At 42.3% G+C, this 17,552-nt stretch overlaps 3 protein-coding genes across 3 annotated transcripts; all 3 read left to right on the top strand.

Annotated features, from left to right (window-relative positions):
• Positions 1 to 1,606: 1,606 nt before the first annotated feature.
• LOC136531544 (BRAP2 RING ZnF UBP domain-containing protein 2-like) lies at positions 1,607 to 5,033 on the top strand (the record flags this gene model as incomplete). The annotated part of the gene is made up of 10 exons (XM_066524186.1): positions 1,607 to 1,626; positions 1,704 to 1,807; positions 2,117 to 2,214; positions 2,575 to 2,681; positions 2,762 to 3,008; positions 3,112 to 3,165; positions 3,265 to 3,408; positions 3,520 to 3,584; positions 3,983 to 4,037; positions 4,173 to 5,033. Coding segments are annotated over 10 exons (1,059 nt in total), but the record flags the coding sequence as incomplete, so codon positions are not given.
• A 609-nt stretch (positions 5,034 to 5,642) lies between these two features.
• Positions 5,643 to 6,436, top strand: LOC136531543 (uncharacterized). Its single transcript, XM_066524185.1, has one exon. It carries the CDS (start codon positions 5,997 to 5,999, stop codon positions 6,318 to 6,320), a length of 324 nt encoding a protein of 107 aa, XP_066380282.1. The 5' UTR covers positions 5,643 to 5,996; the 3' UTR covers positions 6,321 to 6,436.
• A 1,940-nt stretch (positions 6,437 to 8,376) lies between these two features.
• On the top strand, positions 8,377 to 16,658 carry LOC136531550 (negative regulator of systemic acquired resistance SNI1-like). Its single transcript, XM_066524198.1, has 15 exons — positions 8,377 to 8,592; positions 8,709 to 8,775; positions 9,516 to 9,609; positions 9,904 to 9,966; positions 10,068 to 10,157; positions 10,640 to 10,708; positions 12,470 to 12,551; positions 12,646 to 12,695; positions 12,891 to 13,100; positions 13,178 to 13,248; positions 13,318 to 13,387; positions 14,201 to 14,266; positions 14,647 to 14,802; positions 15,931 to 16,055; positions 16,200 to 16,658. Exons 1-15 carry the CDS (start codon positions 8,469 to 8,471, stop codon positions 16,282 to 16,284), a joined length of 1,422 nt encoding a protein of 473 aa, XP_066380295.1. The 5' UTR covers positions 8,377 to 8,468; the 3' UTR covers positions 16,285 to 16,658.
• The last annotated feature ends 894 nt before the right edge of the window (positions 16,659 to 17,552 follow it).

The raw sequence follows: 17,552 nt of genomic DNA on the forward strand, positions 1-17,552 counted from the left end.
CCGGAGGGACAGGAGAAGGAGGAGGTAGCGGAGTGCTGCCGAGCCCGCCTTGCGCGAGACAGAGGGTCGGTGGCCCGGCCGAGGCCTTTGGCGGAGAATCGGCCGAGGCCCGTGGCGATGGGGCCTCGGGCGAGTCGGAGAATCGGCCGAGGCCCGCGGCGATGGGGCCTCGGGCGAGTCAGAGGATCGGCCGAGGCCAGCAGCGTTTGGCTGGTTTCGATCTTTACGAAGTCTAAGCAGTCGTTTTTTGGATCTTGCTTAGGGTACCCCTTCTCACGGTATCCGACACCGCTGCTCCTGGTCGGCGCCCACACGTCCGAGGTGGACTTGGGCGTGTGGTTCGTCGAGGTTGATAGTCTTCAGGGCCTTCTCAGGTCCTTCCACCGTCGTCGCCTCTTCCTTCTCCTCGGCCTCGATGTCGTGTAGTGCACAGAACGTCGCCATCAGGATAGTGGCCTCATCCTCATCATCAGCTTGCGCCAGATGAGCTTCAGCCTTCTTCTCCTTCTTGCGATTTGGGCACTCCCGTGCCCAATGGCCCATCTTCCCACAGCGCCTGCAGGCGTTGGGGTCGACTTGCTTCTTCTTCTCCGAAGAAGCCCTGCCGCAGCGCTTGCCATCGCCACCGCGGCTGGAGGAGGCTGCCTTCCCGGAGTTCCTCCGAGTAGCCTACTTCTCTTCCGTCAGCAGGAGTTTCCCGCTGTCCTTCGTTGCTGTCGCCTGCTCCAGGCGCTCGTCCACCGCCCGTAGATGGCCTATCACATTCTCAATGGTGAGGGTGAACAAGTCCAGCATCGTCTCTATGGAGAGAGCAATCTGGATGTACTTTGCCGGCACGGAGTGGAGGTACTTGAGATCGTCTCCTCTTCATCGATGGTGACGCCATGGCTCTTCAGCTTGCTGATGAGCGTCTGCAGGCGGAGGGAGAAGTCCTCCACCGTTTCACCATCCTTGAACTTGAGGTTGGCGTACTCCTGCTTTAGAAGCTGGGCCGTCGCCTTCTTTGCGCGGTCGGAACCGACGCGCATCGCCGCAATAGCCTCCCACGCCTCCTTAGTAGAGCTCTTCACCCCCAACGGCTCCCTGTACTCCGCCGGTACAGCAGCGAGGATAACCTCTAACGCTGACATGTCATCTTCTTCATTGTCGGTGCCCTTGTCAACAGCATTCCAGAGCCGTCGGGCTCTGAGCTTGACCTTCATGGTCACCGACCACTCTCCATAGTTGGTGCGAGTCAGCGTCGGCCAACTGGTGCCGCTGACCTCCCGCACCGTGCGAACGACCTCCGGTCGTGGCTGGGCAGCCACAACAGTGCCACTGCTGTCGCCCATCTCCAAACCGCCCGTCATCGCCAGCGGTTAGACGGCTCCGATACCACTTGTTAGCCCACAGGATCACCGGCTCAGGTGAGTGAACCACTCACCAGTCTTGCCGAGCACTCGCTAGTGTTGCCGAGCACCCACTAGCCGTGCCGACCACGAACAAGCGTTTTCCGTCCCCACACACTATGGCTAGAGCTAGAAGAAGAAGGAAGAACAGAGCATACACACAGTACAAGACACCAACGTTGGCTGAAGCCCTGTATGGGAGATGACAAATATGAACTCTCTTTACTGAGTTGCCGTGGTAGTCTATTTATACAACTCTATCCATCTAGTCCTAGTGCAGCGTACATGTTGTAACAGTAACTAGATAACATACAGGGCTGACTCTGCGCCGGTCTCTGCATGTGGCTACAGTGCAACGGCTACAGTATCACAGCAGGGGGCCTTTTCTGCGGCGTCTTCCCTTGCTGTGTTCACACAAGGTAGCAGTAGATTATCTAACAGAATTTAGGGTTTTTCAAACATATCATCTGTTAAACTGGCTTACTATAATGTAGGGTGCTTAGTTTTCTTTTGGGAGGTTTCTCTGTTTTGTTCCTTCGGCAGTGCATAGTACATGAAACTTTGTGTTATTATGTAATATATCCATTATTCCTTTTTATGTTGACTTCGCTTTATAGAGGCTTAGTGCCATGCATTTTTATCAGCTCTCTAGTATATTTCAGCCCAAACATGATGGTGTTTGAAGTTTATTTTGATCACATCATTTATTTGTTTCGATCTTTAAATAGAACGACTTGACCAAGATCCTGGAGGTATTCTCACAACAATCTGCAACCATTCTTTCCACTGCTCGTGCATATCAAAATGGACAGACTCCTCATGCCCGGTAAGTGACTGAGATGATTTACTTGGTTAATGTGTTTGTTTTATATTAATTTACTAATTGCAGTACTGTGTGCTGATTGTATCATTGCCACATCTGTATTTAAATTCAAAATGGAAATATGAAACTCAGCTATGCTATTGTTGCCTATGGGAATATCTTTTATCACCAAGCTAGCAGTATTTCAAATTTGTACATTCAGCAATTCTTTCTTTCGTTTTACATTTGATAGTGGATGGATTGGATCTGACCTTTGTTAATAGTCTTTTTTTCCCTGGCTTTAGGAAAAAAAACATAGTATGCCATTCGTTTACTCTTGTTGGCAGCTTGTGCATTTGTGTTTACATTGAAAGTATCTTTCAGGTCTGTAGATATTGTCAGCAGCAACCAGAGAAATCCATGTGTTCTATTTGCGGAACTTCGGAGCATCTTTGGATATGTCTAATCTGTGGCCATGTTGGCTGTGGAAGGTAAAATATTTCATGTTTATTCTGGCAATTGTGAATTTATTAAATAACTTATTTGATTTAATTGCTGGGCATATTCACAGGTACAAAGGTGGACATGCTATTGAACACTGGAAGGAAACTCAACATTGTTATTCACTTGAGTTAGAGACACAGAAAGTTTGGGACTATGCTGGGGACAACTATGTCCATCGGCTTATTCAGTCAAAAACAGATGGAAAGCTAGTTGAGTACAATCGCCATGGTGATCACACAGCAGAGAGCACGTGTTCACTATGCAGTGGTGATACCGCAATGAATGAAGCTCTACTGAACAGTAAATTTGAAGCTGTAATGTGTTTAAGTAAAGAATTTGTTTTGTTAACTATCATCAAATAGCATCCTGATAAACTTCTATACCTTGCATTACAACATTGACTTCCCCCTATTTTAGATTGTTGAAGAGTACAATGATCTTGTAACATTTCAACTTGAAAAGCAAAGAAATGTAAGTCCATAAGTTATTGTGCTTTTTTTAAATGATGTTTGCTATCTGCTACTGTATATAAAACCGTGTGTTGTTTATTTGGTTTTCGTGCTAATGTAGTACTATGAGTCACTTCTACTAGAAGTCAAAGAGGAAACTGAGAGAGAAATTTCTGCTGCTACTGAGAAAGCCATGAGCATAAAACTCCAAAAGTTGGAAGCAAAGTTTGACAAGTTTAAGGAAGAGAAAAGATTTCTTGATGAAGTGAGTACTTTACTATATGCTACAGCTACATCAAAATGTTAGTGCTTAAGAATTTGTGTTATCTGAGGCCTTCATTTGTATTAATTGTTTGGATTGTGTCTTTTTTCTCAGGTTAATGGCAATCTTGTCAAGAATCAGGAGATGTGGATGGAAACGATACGAAAAGCACAAGCAAGGTAGTTTCTTTGTTGCATTTGAAATAAACACAGAACCAATCTATTAAATAATGCTTATTGTTTGATGAAGTCCTATATTATTTTTATTCAAGCTAGAGAATATGGATCAGCAAGATGCGCATACTGTGCTTTTGCTGCCTCCCTAATAACTGATCCTAATATTTATGTCCACAAATGCCTTGGACAGCTCAATTTGGTATAGACCTACTAGCTTCCATATGGTTTCATGAGTTATGAGCGATCAAGGATTTTTTTTTTTCTTTCTTTTTGGTCATTTGTTAGAATGTTATGTTCTTTGGTCACTGTTCCAGGTGTTGAACACTATGATCATACCAATTTAGAAACTAGAACATACACTTATTATGGCTTTTATCTAAGTTGGTGTAATTCTGTTTCAGGGAGCAAGCTGCCCTTAGATTAAAAGATGAGAAGATTGAAAAACTTCAAGAAGAGGTTAGTATGTTTAAAGCAATGTCTTTTCCAGAATGCGTAATATATTCATGTTCTGCTTTGTGTCATTTAAACCAATGGTCTGCTGTGCAGAATGTGTGATGGCTTGTAGCTAACTGATCTGTTCTCCTGTAACAGCTAAGAGGTTTGATAGCCCATTTCGAGTGCCAAAGCGCCATTGCACAAGCTCGAGATTCGTTCTCAAGTGATATGCCAGGGGACATGATTCTTCCGATAGCATCAGAATCATCCTCGAGCTGCGGTGACCCTGTTGGTGGCACTAGAAACGGGAAGCAGAATTGAGCTTTGACACTACAAGCTGCACCCTTTGTAAAGCACGTTTGACTGTTAGGGACCTAAGGTATATTCTTGCTTCCAAACCCACACCCTTTGTGTCTTCAGTTAGGGTAACACACACTTGTCATTTGTCAGCTCACTGCCCCTCAAATCTATTGTCATTAGCCGCTAGTAGTGTGGTACCATGGTGGTATACTTTTGAGTCCCCGGAGAGATTCCACGGCAGGAATTGCAAAGTTTTGAATCCTTTGGGTGAAGCAGGTGATGCAAATTAACACTTCAGCTCATAGATTCAGATTCTTATAACTAACGTTAATGGCATAACAAGTCATGTGCGACTGTGACATCTGCCTAAATTTCTCCGCCGAGAGTGACGCTCAGGAAAATGAAAGGTGCCGGTACAGTTGTGAAGCGTTGTTTCCCGTATTAACGTGTGCTGACTTATACCACGGGGAAGAGGAACGTTTTATTGATACCGCCCCGTTCGCTTCGCTGAAAAAACAAGTCGAAATATTATTTCGGCTAATTTGTTGTGAGAGGGAAACACTGTTCTGGTTGAAAAAACAAGTTGAAAAGGCGGATTATAAGAGAAGCGAACAGGGCCTTGTTATCTTCTTCTGATGGATAGATGTGCCTTGTTATTTTGATGTTTTCAAGTATTTCAAACTTTGATCACAGATTACTCTACTTTTTGTATGTTAATTTTGAATTTTCGGAAGTGTTACAGGTAGATTTGTCTTGATGGATAGTTTGGTAAAAATATACATTTGGTAAATTTTATGAATATATTGTGATTAAAAATAGTTGTCAAACTTTCAAAAGGTTGTAGGCAACCCTAAAACATTGCTTACTTGTGATTTAAGGGAGGACTAGTTTTGTTGCCTCCAATACGATTTATGAATCCTGTGCTTTTCTGACCTGTCCCTTTTTCCCTGTAATAATACTGTTAATAAGGACACCATGAGTTGCCTAACTGAGAATGGGCGTACCTAATTCACTTAAGCGCCCTAAGATCCGGGTCTTGTTTAATCTGTGCCTCCGTGCGTGCACAAATTCACCCAACTGAAATTTGCAAAATTTTGAGCAAGTTCTGCTTGGCATCGATCAACGTATACCATATAGGATTGGCCAAAACATTGCACAACGACGTACACAAGACGGCAGACGCTATCCAAACTTGAGTGACCGACCATCCAATGGGCGCCGTATTATCAAGGTGGCCATTTTTTATTTTTTTACATCAAGAAAAAAAAAATCGTTTAAGCACAGACCACACGCTCCAGGCCGCGGTTAAAAAATAGGGAAGAAAAACTCGGCGGGCCGCGCGCACGAGACCCAAGCCCAAGACTGCCCCTGCTTGTACTGTAGCCCGCGGACCCGCCCCACCTGCAACGACACCAGCGACGGATACGGCACGCTGGCATCCGCGCCGCCACCTCCACCTGCCTGTCCCGTCGTCCCAGCAGCATGTCCTTCTCCGTCCCCTGCTACTTAACCAGCTCGACTCCTGCTCGTCGTGTCGTCCCCCACCTTATCAAGCAGTAAGCAAGCTAATCCAAGGCTACTTACTTGTACAAATCATCACCAGTCGTCTGACCTGCTCACAGCAGTTGATCGACGACCGTACGTCCGTGCGCTGTTGCTGTTTGTTTGGGGGCGGAGCGGATGGTAATGGAGGCGCCGCCGTCATTGTCGTCGCTGTGCGTGATGCGGCACAAGCAGCGCGCCACCGTGTGCTGCTTCGGCGGCAGCAGCGGGGGTCTGGCCGAGCGGATGCGGTGGCGCCGCCGCGCGGGCGCCGGGGACTTTCGGTACGACCCGCTCAGCTACGCGCTCAACTTCGACGAAGGCGACCACGGAGTCGACGGCGACGAGGAGGACCAAGCCGGTGGCCGCCTCGACGCCTTCCTGTTGTCCTCGCAGCTGGTGGTCACGCGGAGGCCGGGGTCCGCCGCCGTCGAGGCCGCGCAGCCGCAGCGTCTGGCCTGAACGGCGTGAGAGTTTGGTGATCGATGACTGATGAGACTTAGAGTGTGTATAAATGATGACGATGCGTTTTGATTCTACTGCTTTTGGACTAGCCAGCAGAAGTCATGTTTTTTTAAGATCCGGCGGCACCCGAGTTCATCCCCGTTTTGTAAGAAGTTATTTTTAGGTTCTTTTTGAGAGGATTTATGAAATTCAACTTCCCCTATAACGTTACTGTTAGCACTACAGCGTTGAGCTATTTTTCTCACTCTACTTAAAAATGAACTGCTTACTGTATAGAAAAGAGAAGCCAATAGACACCACGTTCGTTTAGCTTATAATCCGTACTTTTTCAGCGAACGTATAATATTTTCTCTTATAATATATCAGTCATCAGTACTTTTAGTCATAGTTTATCAGCCAAGCGAACATGACATTTTGCTACAGTAGCGAATCTGAAGCCACACAAAGGCCCCGTTCGTTTCTCTTATAATCCGCCTTTTTCAGCTCGTAGTCAGAACAGTGTTTCTCTCTCAGGCCAAATCAGCCAGAACAGTATTTTAATTTGTTTTTTCAACGAAACGAACGAGACCAAAACCCTGCCAAAGAGGCCCGTAGATGACCGCTCCACCGTAAGAGCCGGGTGTCGTGCACCCTTAGATAGTATTTAGTTACAAAAATGGAGAGTAAAGTATGTTAGAAACTTAGAATAATTTGATCCCTATTGTTAAGGAATGGACGATACCATTCATATACCCCTGTTTGGTAGGGCTTCACTTTACTAGTGAAGCTATTTTTTTTTTTTTTTTTGCTTCAGCTCCACGAACCGTTCCACTGGTGGAGCTGAAGCGGTTTTGGTAAACCGTTTGGTAAAATGGCTTCCTGTGAGAGCATGTTTTCAGGGGCCTGGAGGAGGAGCCGGGAGAAGCCACTTTTTTTGGCTCCATCCCACCCCAAATCACTGTGAGAGCATGTTTTTAGGGGCTTCACAAGTGAAGCTATTTTACTTTACCCCGTTTAGTAGAAAACGGCTCCAAATGGCTCCTGAAGCCGGTGGAGAAGTCCTACCAAACGGGAATGTGGTGGTTCCATCTCGTTTCAATATACTGGCCCAAGTGTTATTTTTTTACATTCCAAAGTATGATAAGCTGTATTTTAGATTTTTATTTGAGATGGATTTGTCCAGTATCTATAGAAATATTCTCGTATAGAAAGTTGTTTTGTTCCTTTTCATCCATTAATCAAACAAACTGAGCCGTTGAGTTCATTGTGGTGGAATAAATTCGTTTGAGTTTAAGTCTTCGACTTTGTATAGGTCCTCATATCTTTTTATATTTTTTGAAAAAAAAAATATTTTAAAATTTAATAATGTTTGTTCTGCCAATGATAGGCAACATACACTAAGGTTGTATTTGGTTCATAGACAGGAAGGAATAATTTAGACTCATTCTCCTTTTTTCATGATGGGATAAACCTACGTCTCTATTTGGTTGAGAGAACGAGGATGCCCAGTTCTATTTTTGTTTGGAAGGACGAGAATGGATAGCATAAATGCAGATTTTTGGTGATCAATTTACCAAAGCTCTCAAAATAATTTTTAGCCTGAATCTTAAAAAAAAACCATGTCATATTTTTTTCGCTTGATGATTTTTATAGCTTATAAATCAGTTGATATTGTTTTACTATCACCCAGGAAAACACTGTACCACGACTGAGGGGGTGTTTGGTTTCTACAGGAAAATTTTAGTCCCTGTCCCATCGGATATTTGGACACATGCATGAAGTATTAAATATAGACGAAAAAAATAACTAATTGCACAGATTGTGGCTAATTTGTGAGACGAATTTTTTAAGCCTAATTAGTCCATGATTTGACAATATGGTGCTACAGTAAATATGTGTTAATGGTGGATTAATTAGGCTTAATAAATTTATCTCGTAAATTAGTCTTCATCTATATAATTAGTTTTATAATTAACTCATATTTAGTTCTTCTAAATAGCATCCAAATATTCGATGTGATATGAACTAAAATTTAGTCCATGAAACCAAACACTCCCGAGGCGATGAAGAACAGGTGCAGACGTCTCATCCAGAAGACAAAATTCCGAAGTCTCTGCATCCTCTTTGTTCCCGCCCTCTGCGAAACCCCTCCCAAAACCCCCGAAAATGGCGGCCTCTCACGCGCCGCCGGCCTCCGTCGCCGCCGCGACGGACGGGGGCATCGAGGAAAACGCGATGGCAATCCTCGATTCCTCCGGCATCAAGGACTCCCGCGACCTCCACGACGACCGTAACCGCTCCCCTATCTTTTCCCTCTTCGGTTGATTAATCAATTAGGTTTCTTCCTTCCGTCTCCGTGTAGCAATCGAATCTCGCCGCCGCTAAGTCCTTGATGTAACTCTGCAGGAGTCGCCTTCTTGGAGGCCGTGCGCTCCGCCTGCCTCGCCGCCGACAGCCCATCGGCCCCATCGTGGTACGGACCTCACCCACCTAGGCTGAGTATAGATTGGTGCCCTCTGCGTCTCTACTCTGCCCTCCTATTTAGCTGCGTCATTCAGCTCAAAATATAGCTATATATTCCCTCTGTCCCAATATAATTTTATATCCCAAAATAAGGACTTGAGAAGCCTCCAACCCAAGTTAATTAACGAGGACCAATCAGGAGTTGGCTGATGAGAATACTTGTACTTTAGTTGTTCCTCTTCCACATTTTTTTTTGTTACTGTGATGCGAGCTTGAGAACTCTCTGCTTTAACTGGTTTCTTAAAGTAGAGGTCAACTTTTGTTGCAGATGATCTTGTGTTAAGCATGTGCTCCCTATTCGGAGTCCCTTGCTACACTTAATTTTTCCTAAAATTCTCAGAAGTCCTTATCTACGAGGGAGTAGTATTTTGGGCTGATGACGATACTCTGGCTGTTCCTGTTCCATAAATTTTGTTGCATTGTGATGAAAGCTTGAGAATGTTCTTCTGTATTTGTTCTCTTAAACTAGATGTTAACTTCCGCCTCAAATTCTCCTGTGTTCTGCACGTGCTCCTTATGCAGAGTTGGAGCATTTCCTGCATTATGTGCCTACTTATTCAGTTCAAGTTATCTTTACTGAATATTTGTTTATTTTTTTTGTGAAACTGTTGTACTATTGTGGCCATAAGTTATTTTGGTCGGTTATACGATGCCATGGTGCACTTTCATGTGTTTCTGCCCTTTTGCCAGGAGAATGTACAATGGTGTTTTCCAGATTCTTCGAAACAGTAGCTCTCTGGAGCTTGCTGTGGCAAGTTTCCTTCTCTTAACAGAATTGGGCAAGGTAAAGCGTTCCTTACCATTTCCTCCATCTGTCTGCCACTTGAGTGCAAGTTCAATCGTTCCTTGTTCCGCTGCCCCTTTATATGTTGAGCTTGGCAATTCAACAATATATAATGCCAATGTGCTATTTTAGTGACACTTCAACGTTTCTTTTATTTATTGACACAACTGACTTTCAGTCTACCACCCTTTCATTTTCTGTTTGCGGTTTAGGGGAGCTTTAGTGATTTTCTTGGATACAAAATTCCTACCAGAAAATATCTCACTTCATGGGTGATTTTTTTTCCCTTTGCAGCAATATCCAAGAACATATGTGACAGATTCTGGTGGACACCAATCTTTGATGGTAGTTAAAGAGGTAAACAAATAAGATAATATAATTTCATAAAACACTCTCTTCATAAAACTGTCATGTATTATATTGAACTTCTAACACAAATATTTTCTCATTCTACACAGTGCTGGTTACCTTTTCTCCTTGGCAATGGTGCTGTTAGTAGTGAGATTGGGGGAAACGTGAGGAGCTCAGATCACCTATTTGATCCTTCAGTAAGCTGACATTACATATAATGTTCTCATCTTGTAAATAATAGTTCATCTATTCAAACTCTGTTTTAGTAGTGATGAAATATCCATTGTGATTATTCGGATCCTTTTTTGGGCCAAAATGTATTCCTTATTTCGTCGGCTACGGGTATACTTGTAATGTACCTTTTGAGTTTTTCATTTAGGTTGTTCTTTTCCCTTGTGACCCCTGTTCCCTTTAGGACTTTTTGATATATATTTTTAAAAAAGTTTGTAGACCCTTTTGACTTATGTGGTAAGCGTTAGTTCTAGTTGATACTATTAGGTAGGGATTAAGAAGTATCGTTGCCATTTGGGCTGTTACCTTACTCTAATTACTTCCCTCGTTTGTTTAGACTTTAGGCAATAGTTGCTGTAAGTACATTAGACCAATGTACTTGACTTTGTCAAATTTTCTTTGTCACGGAAATATTGAAAATATCTGACTCTGTTTTGTCCTTCCCAAGAGATTCTCGTTGCTGATTGAGGCTATTGTGGAACCAACAAATGCCACGGATGATGATAATGGAATTAAGGTAACACCATGATGTTTTAGCTTCTCACAGATGTTTGCAAGCTGTTTCTTGATTAATATTATATTTTTATTGTTTCCTAAAGTATCATAAGTGGCACACTTGTTCAACTGATCATTGAATATCAAATTGCTTGTTTTATTTATTTGAGTCATTTGATACAGTAAGTTGGTTAATGACGCCCCCCCCCCCCCCCCCCCCTGTTGCAGCCCCTTCTCTGCACACTTTATTGTTTCATTTTGTTTTTCTCTTCACCTCCTTTGATTTCTGGTCCTTAGGATTTGTTCTGGATTGTTCATAATCATGTGAGTATTTTTAGTTAGATTGCTCAGAAGAATAAATAATAAAGGGATTCTATCACATGTCTGCGTTAGTTTCCCTGTTTGGTTTTCTGCAATTAGTAATAAGTTACACCAACCTTTGCCTTTAAAATGGGAAGCTTATATTTTTATTGTTTTGTTAATCAAAGTAAACTAATGTTTTCATCTATCTGACAGCTGGAATTAGGTTCTACTCACTAGATCCTATGCAGCACGGATACGGATACGTGTATCGGTATCGGTATTGGAAGGATACGGATACGCGGATACGGCAATTTTCTAGAAAACATGATACGCGGATACGTTTTACTATTTTTTAATAAATAAATAATAATACAAATTAAAATTGTGAAAGTCTAAAACTCGAGTTACAGGAAATCCTAATGTCGGTTCTCTGTTGTGATTGTGGCTGGTAGCCACAGCCCACAGATCCTATGCTAGGATTAGCACTAGCACTTAGCTTGTGCCAGCACTACCAAATTTGGAGAGACCACCTATTGCATGCAAGCAATGAAGCAATCAAGAATGGGCAAAAATCAGGAAGAGGAAGTGGGGAACAAACAAAATTAAGCAAGAACTGCAGAAGTAGAGTAGATCAAGAATAGGGAAGGGGATCTACATGCAGAATTAGAGTAGACAGCTTGTTTTGCTGCTGAATCATCCTCTCCCCTGCATCAAGGGAGCTGGCCGCAACCATGACGAACTGCTAGGTGCTCCCCGGCGCGGCGATCTGGAGGAGGAGGATGGCATGGAGGGGCCAGAGGCTCGGCGACGGCGGCCGGCGAGCAGTGGCGCATCCCCTGCGCAGGAGGCGGCGCACATGTACGCAGGAGGCTGTGCGCGGGGACGGGGGCTCGTCTCCAGCGAGCGGGGGACGGAGGCTCGTCGCCGGCCGGCAAGCGGGGGCAGAGGCTCGTTGCCGGTGACCGGTGAGTAGGGACGAGGCTTCCTTGCGCGTGTTCGCTGGAGGCGGCGCGACCGCACGAGGTGCGAGCGTCGGGGGCTAGGGCGTCGGGGAGACACAGGGAGACATTGTTTTTGTTGGGCTGGGCCGTATCCCAGATACAGATACGTATCCACAGGCGTACTCAAGAATTGCGAAATTAATAAAAAATCGAATACTCTGCAGATACGTATCGAGCGTGTATCCGATGCGTATCCGTATCGGATACGTATCCGACACGCGATACGCTCCCTCAGCCACGTATCAGTGTAACGTAGACTAGATCTATCTGTTCGACTATTCATTTCATGGATGAGTCTAGAAAGTAATCTGTTTATCTCTTCATTGCATTTCATGGATGAGCCTAAAAGGTAATATTTTTATCTTTTTGATGCGTCTACAACGTAATCTGCTTTATCTCTTTCATTGCATTTTGCTGGTTTATCTGATTATTTGCCTTTGGACTTTGAAATTTCAGTTAATTTCTGTTCTATGACCTAGGCTATCAAGAATATGATGCTGTTCCAGTATCTTGTCAACACACTTGAAGCAGATTTTGTGCCTCGCCATATTGCATACAAAGGTAAACTACTCAGAAACCTTGCTGTTTATCTCGTGGCTTTTATATGTCTGCAAAGTGAAAGAGATGTCTTATCAGTTTTCTGATTGTGTTACAGAGTCACTAGACTGGGTGATTTTCAGAGAGTCTCTCTTAAATATGCTTCTGGTATGATCTACATCAATCACAAAAAATGCACTATTTTTCTTTGCTCTGTTTGCATGGATTTAAACTTACCGTTTTCATTTAAAGAGGTTTTATCTGGACATGTGGTTGTTGTTCGAGTTACATGGCACTAATGTGCCTTCTTGTGTAATTTTAATTTGTGACAGTGATGAATTTTTTGTCGACAACTATTAACAGGGATCACGAAAGCTCATGTTCAAATCTTTCGTGAAGAACTGCATGTTTATTCTACTCAACCAGTATCACCCTGAAGCTAAAGATGAAGTTGAAGACATCGTACCTTCTGAAAGAAAAGCTAAATCAGCATCTGATCACGATTTCTCCCTAAACTATTCATCCTTTGAGTCAGAAAGGACACTCGTATCTCTCAGGAAATTATTTGTGATGGTTAGTGTTTGGAATTTGGTGATACCCATGCCTTGTTATAGTCTAGTACTCTAGTGCTAACCATCATTCTTATATAGGTTATGAAACTTGACTTGATCAGGAAAGAAGCAGACACATTAGGGCTAACTTCAAGAGCTGACAGGTTCAGGTGAGTCAATGCTTTTTGAGCTGAAGGTGCTGTTAATTGAGTATTGACATGCTATTTCCTTCTTTGTAGAAACCCTATCATGGAAATTATTTTGGATGAGCTAACCTACAACAGCAGTTATTTATCCCCATTTCTCTTGGTAATTGCAACCCATTGCCATCTCTTGACCACTGTTTTTCTTGTACAGATATCTTAATTCCTTTGTTCATGTAATCGTGTTGTTTTTGCGTTGGAACTTCCATAAAAAGATTCACTGGTTATGCATCAATGGCTTCCTGTAAACCCCTATGCACAGTTTCAAGTTTACTGCTAGCTGTTTTGCCAATGGGGAAGCATATGGCTTGATTGGTCAGTGTTAGTAGGGCTAGTTTGGAAACTCCAAACCCCCTGGGATCCTGGACTTTTCCTGGAGTTGGCAATCCATGGGTATTTCATTTTACTTGCCCCGTTCGCGTGCCCTTAAACCCGGCTTGATCCGCTTATTTTTTCATCCGGAACGGTGTTTTTCTCTCACAAATTCCTCCAGCATTCCTCCAAACCATCCAGATTCCTCCAGAATTCAGACAAGTGAACAGGCCTAGTTCTCCGTAGAAGGCTTTGCATCCCTAGGTTTACCTCCCTCTTGCTTCCAAATTAGGCCTTAGTGAAATTAAAAATTTCAGACCAAAGAGTAGCTGTAGCCATCAGGTTAGCTTGAGTGTTTATTAACTCTATGTTCGAGAAAAAGTGTTTATTACCTTATACACAGAAGATCTTTGGTGTCAGCAATCTAGCTGCTAGCCTGCAACTCTTCTACAGGGCGTTCTGAAGAAAAACAAATTTGAAGACGTAACTAGAAAGCAATGCTTTTAACTCCACATCTGTTTCGATTGCTCATTTTACTGTGATTCTTTAGAAGCTTGTTCTTGCACTTTTAATTGTAGACAAATAATTCCTTGAATAACTATAACAGGCCTTTGTGGAAGGGAAGTGGAAATTGGAGATTATTCTGCAGTACTTTTCAAAATATTGTGGCAAGGTATTCTAAATTTACTCTTCAATGACCTCACTTGTCCCAAAGACAGTATTTCTTTTAAAAAAATCTGGTTAAGATAAAAATGAGTTGATTATTGCAGCTTTTTCTGGCCTCTTGTAGGCTTATTGGTATCAGCTGTCAGCCCGCCTCTGAACCAATAGCTTTCATACTTATTGTTGATTCATTAGTAATTTGTATTTATAGGCTTACATTTGTTACAACTTACAAATACATACATAAAATTAAGTTAACATTTCCAGTATTATCATGTTGCTTCAAGATGTGCAATTGAGACTTGTCCTTATGCTTGGTAACTTCCATTCCAAATTTCCTGTGTGACCATGAAATCATGCATGCTGTTTCCTCCCTCCTTTTCTTCGCAGGGCCCAGTCCGTACTCGAAGGAGGTCTGATAATTCACAAGAAGATTTGAAACTGGAAAGTGTTCTGAGTTTCTTTTTGACAGCCACAAGCGCAAATGCTATTGTCAAAAAGATGGGTGCAGAAATTGCTCAGCTTCTCTTAACACATGCTTACCAGGTTAGAAACCCCAAAGACTTCTACGGTTCCTTCTTGATTTTTTTTTAAATCATGTCTTGAACTAGATTTTGATACATGCCAAAGCAAAGTGACTGCAGAACTTAAAGCCACTGAATATTACCTTGTAGACTATAAGAATCAAGAAATTATGTGCCAATGCACTTCCCTGGAAATAGTTTATTAGGTGAAACTTGGATATACAAAATATGGGAAGCATTTTTCTTTTGTGACCTGCAATTTACAGCTTGTGCAAATGGTAGTATGTCCTGTCACGGATGCTCATATGTAGTCTTGTGATGGTGCTGGTGTGCACATATAGTTTTTGCAGATTCATCTTAGCAGTCCAAGTTACCTGCCATTGCACTTCCCTGGAAATAGTTTTTGCAGATTGCTCCAATGACCTAATTATTCTAGATAAATGATCGCCACCCTAAGTTACCTGCCAGTCATGTGGGATTTGTTATATCCCAAACTCATCCAGATGAACCATAATTGTGTGTCTTGCTGGCACTTCCTTTTACATAACATGTAATATGGGGAAAATTAAGTCTGTGACATGACAAACAAGCTGTTTTACAGAGATAAGATAACTTTGAACTTGCAGGATGATATTGTCATCTTTATTCTGTAAAATAATGTTTCCCCTTGAATGTCTCTTAGCTTTTATATTTAAATAGCATGAACACCCTTTCCCCTGTCACCAGTGCGACCCCTCTACAACCAGCCCATTGCTGTGAACATCTCCTAGATTGTGAGCCACTTAACCACTGCCATGGTCCTGAATGCCTCTGCAGTGAATTTTCTGGTGACTTCCAAAATAACATGAGGGCAAAACCAGCATTTCAGCTACCCATATAAACAGTGCCTGCAATGATACTATTTAGCCAATCTTTTCCTTTGCTGGTACCATTTATATTTTCATTTTTAATGATGATACTGTGTTAAGTCCAGCGATAATATGTATAGCACATCTTTTAACTTTTAATTCAAGAAAGCAATCTTAAGTATTATTGATAGAGCTGTTAACTTAAATCCCTGTCTTTGATGTTCCTAATTTGCTCCTTATGTTCTTTTGATACATTTCCAGCTACTACATTCGATCTATTCAGTTTTATTACTCATTTTCAGGTGTGCCTTTCTGTTCAAGATGTCACTAGCAATTCTACTGCTACCTCCGAAAAAATTGGAGCCACTCTCCAAGAGATATCTTCCAACTTCATATCTGCTTTTCAAAATATCAGAAAAGCTAGCCCGTGAGTATCTTAATTTTTGTAATGTCATACATTGTAGCAACCATCATGTTTCTAAAGCTTTGAATCTGATTGTTGCTTACAACCAGGGAGTCTCCAAAAAATAATCTGAACTTTATACCAATTTATCATTTATGTTGTCTGCAGGAATATCCGGATATCACCATTCGAGAAAGAAGCTCTGTTTACTGCTGCAACGTTGATTAGAAAAATGAAGAGCGAAGAAAGATAGAGCCGAGGCTTCCACTTTGGATATGATAGGTTCAGATGGTGTAGCTATGGGCACTGGTACCATCCTAAAAAAATGTTCATATTTTGGGCTGTATTTCACTTGTCATAGTTACGGAATTACCCCGCCTCCCCTAGTAGACTAGTAGTACTGGAACGCTGACGGCTCGTTTGGTTGGGGCTTGGTTGGGGGTAATTGAAAGCAGGGAATGATAGTTTAGAGATAGGAGTTTAGAAATCTTTTGTTTGTTTAGAAAACTGTTGCATATCTTGGGAGTACCATTAAGCTGAGTACCACCAGTTTCTTTGTTTACTAAGAATCAACGGTGTTCATGGATGGTGAAGAACGAAGAATATGGTCTTGGTCTGTTATAACCTGATTGTGGGTCATCTGATCAACCCAACCTAACCTGCCCAAAATAACCTGATTTAATTAGTCCATCGGATGCGCTTGGGTCATGATTTTTTTACTTACAACAACTATCGCGCTGATCGTGTTTTTTATTTTTTACTCAGAATCTGACCCGATATAGGAAAACCAAAAGGCTAAGAAATAGCCTAACTTGACATGACACGTTGAGTGGATGCTAGTAAAAATTATTGACCTTATCCTTCCTTATTGATAGAAGTAGATATTTCAGCTAATAAATAAATAAATTTCTTCAACAACTTATTTAATGAGATTTTTTTAATTATTATCATTTTTCTATTCTAGATTTCTCGCTAGTCAAAGATAAAGAGTAATGTTAGCCTCTAAAGTGCGCATAAGATACGGTGAAATTGTTGGACGGTAAAAAGATATAAAGAGCAATTTTTATTAAAAATGACTCTTCCAAAAATAATTTGAGTGAGAAGACTGAGATGGTCAGCACACTGTGCTCGTGTCAGGTTCTGATCGTCAGCCTGTTCGGCAGGCCGTAAACGATGGTAAATTATTTACTGTTAGCTGGTTTGGTGTGAGAAAAAAATACTATTCCAGCTTATAATTCACGATCATATTCGAGCAAACGAACAGGCTGCGTTTTGTTTGGCCCGACCGAACTTGATCTCACTCGACGCTTTAAATGCTGAAACGTTAGCAGCTCTTCGGAGTGTTGAAAGGGCTTTTCAACTTGGCATGAACCGTGTGTTATCTTAGAGATGGATGCCGCCATTCTTGGTGATGCTCTCAGAACAACGACTTGGGATAGGAGTTCATATGGTTGCTTATTTAGGGGGTGTTTGGCATGAACCAGAGTCGTTTTGGAGGACTTATATGGCTTCTCCAAAACA

Source organism: Miscanthus floridulus, unplaced genomic scaffold (genome assembly GCF_019320115.1).
Source record: "Miscanthus floridulus cultivar M001 unplaced genomic scaffold, ASM1932011v1 fs_370_1_2, whole genome shotgun sequence".
Lineage (NCBI taxonomy): Eukaryota > Viridiplantae > Streptophyta > Magnoliopsida > Poales > Poaceae > Miscanthus > Miscanthus floridulus.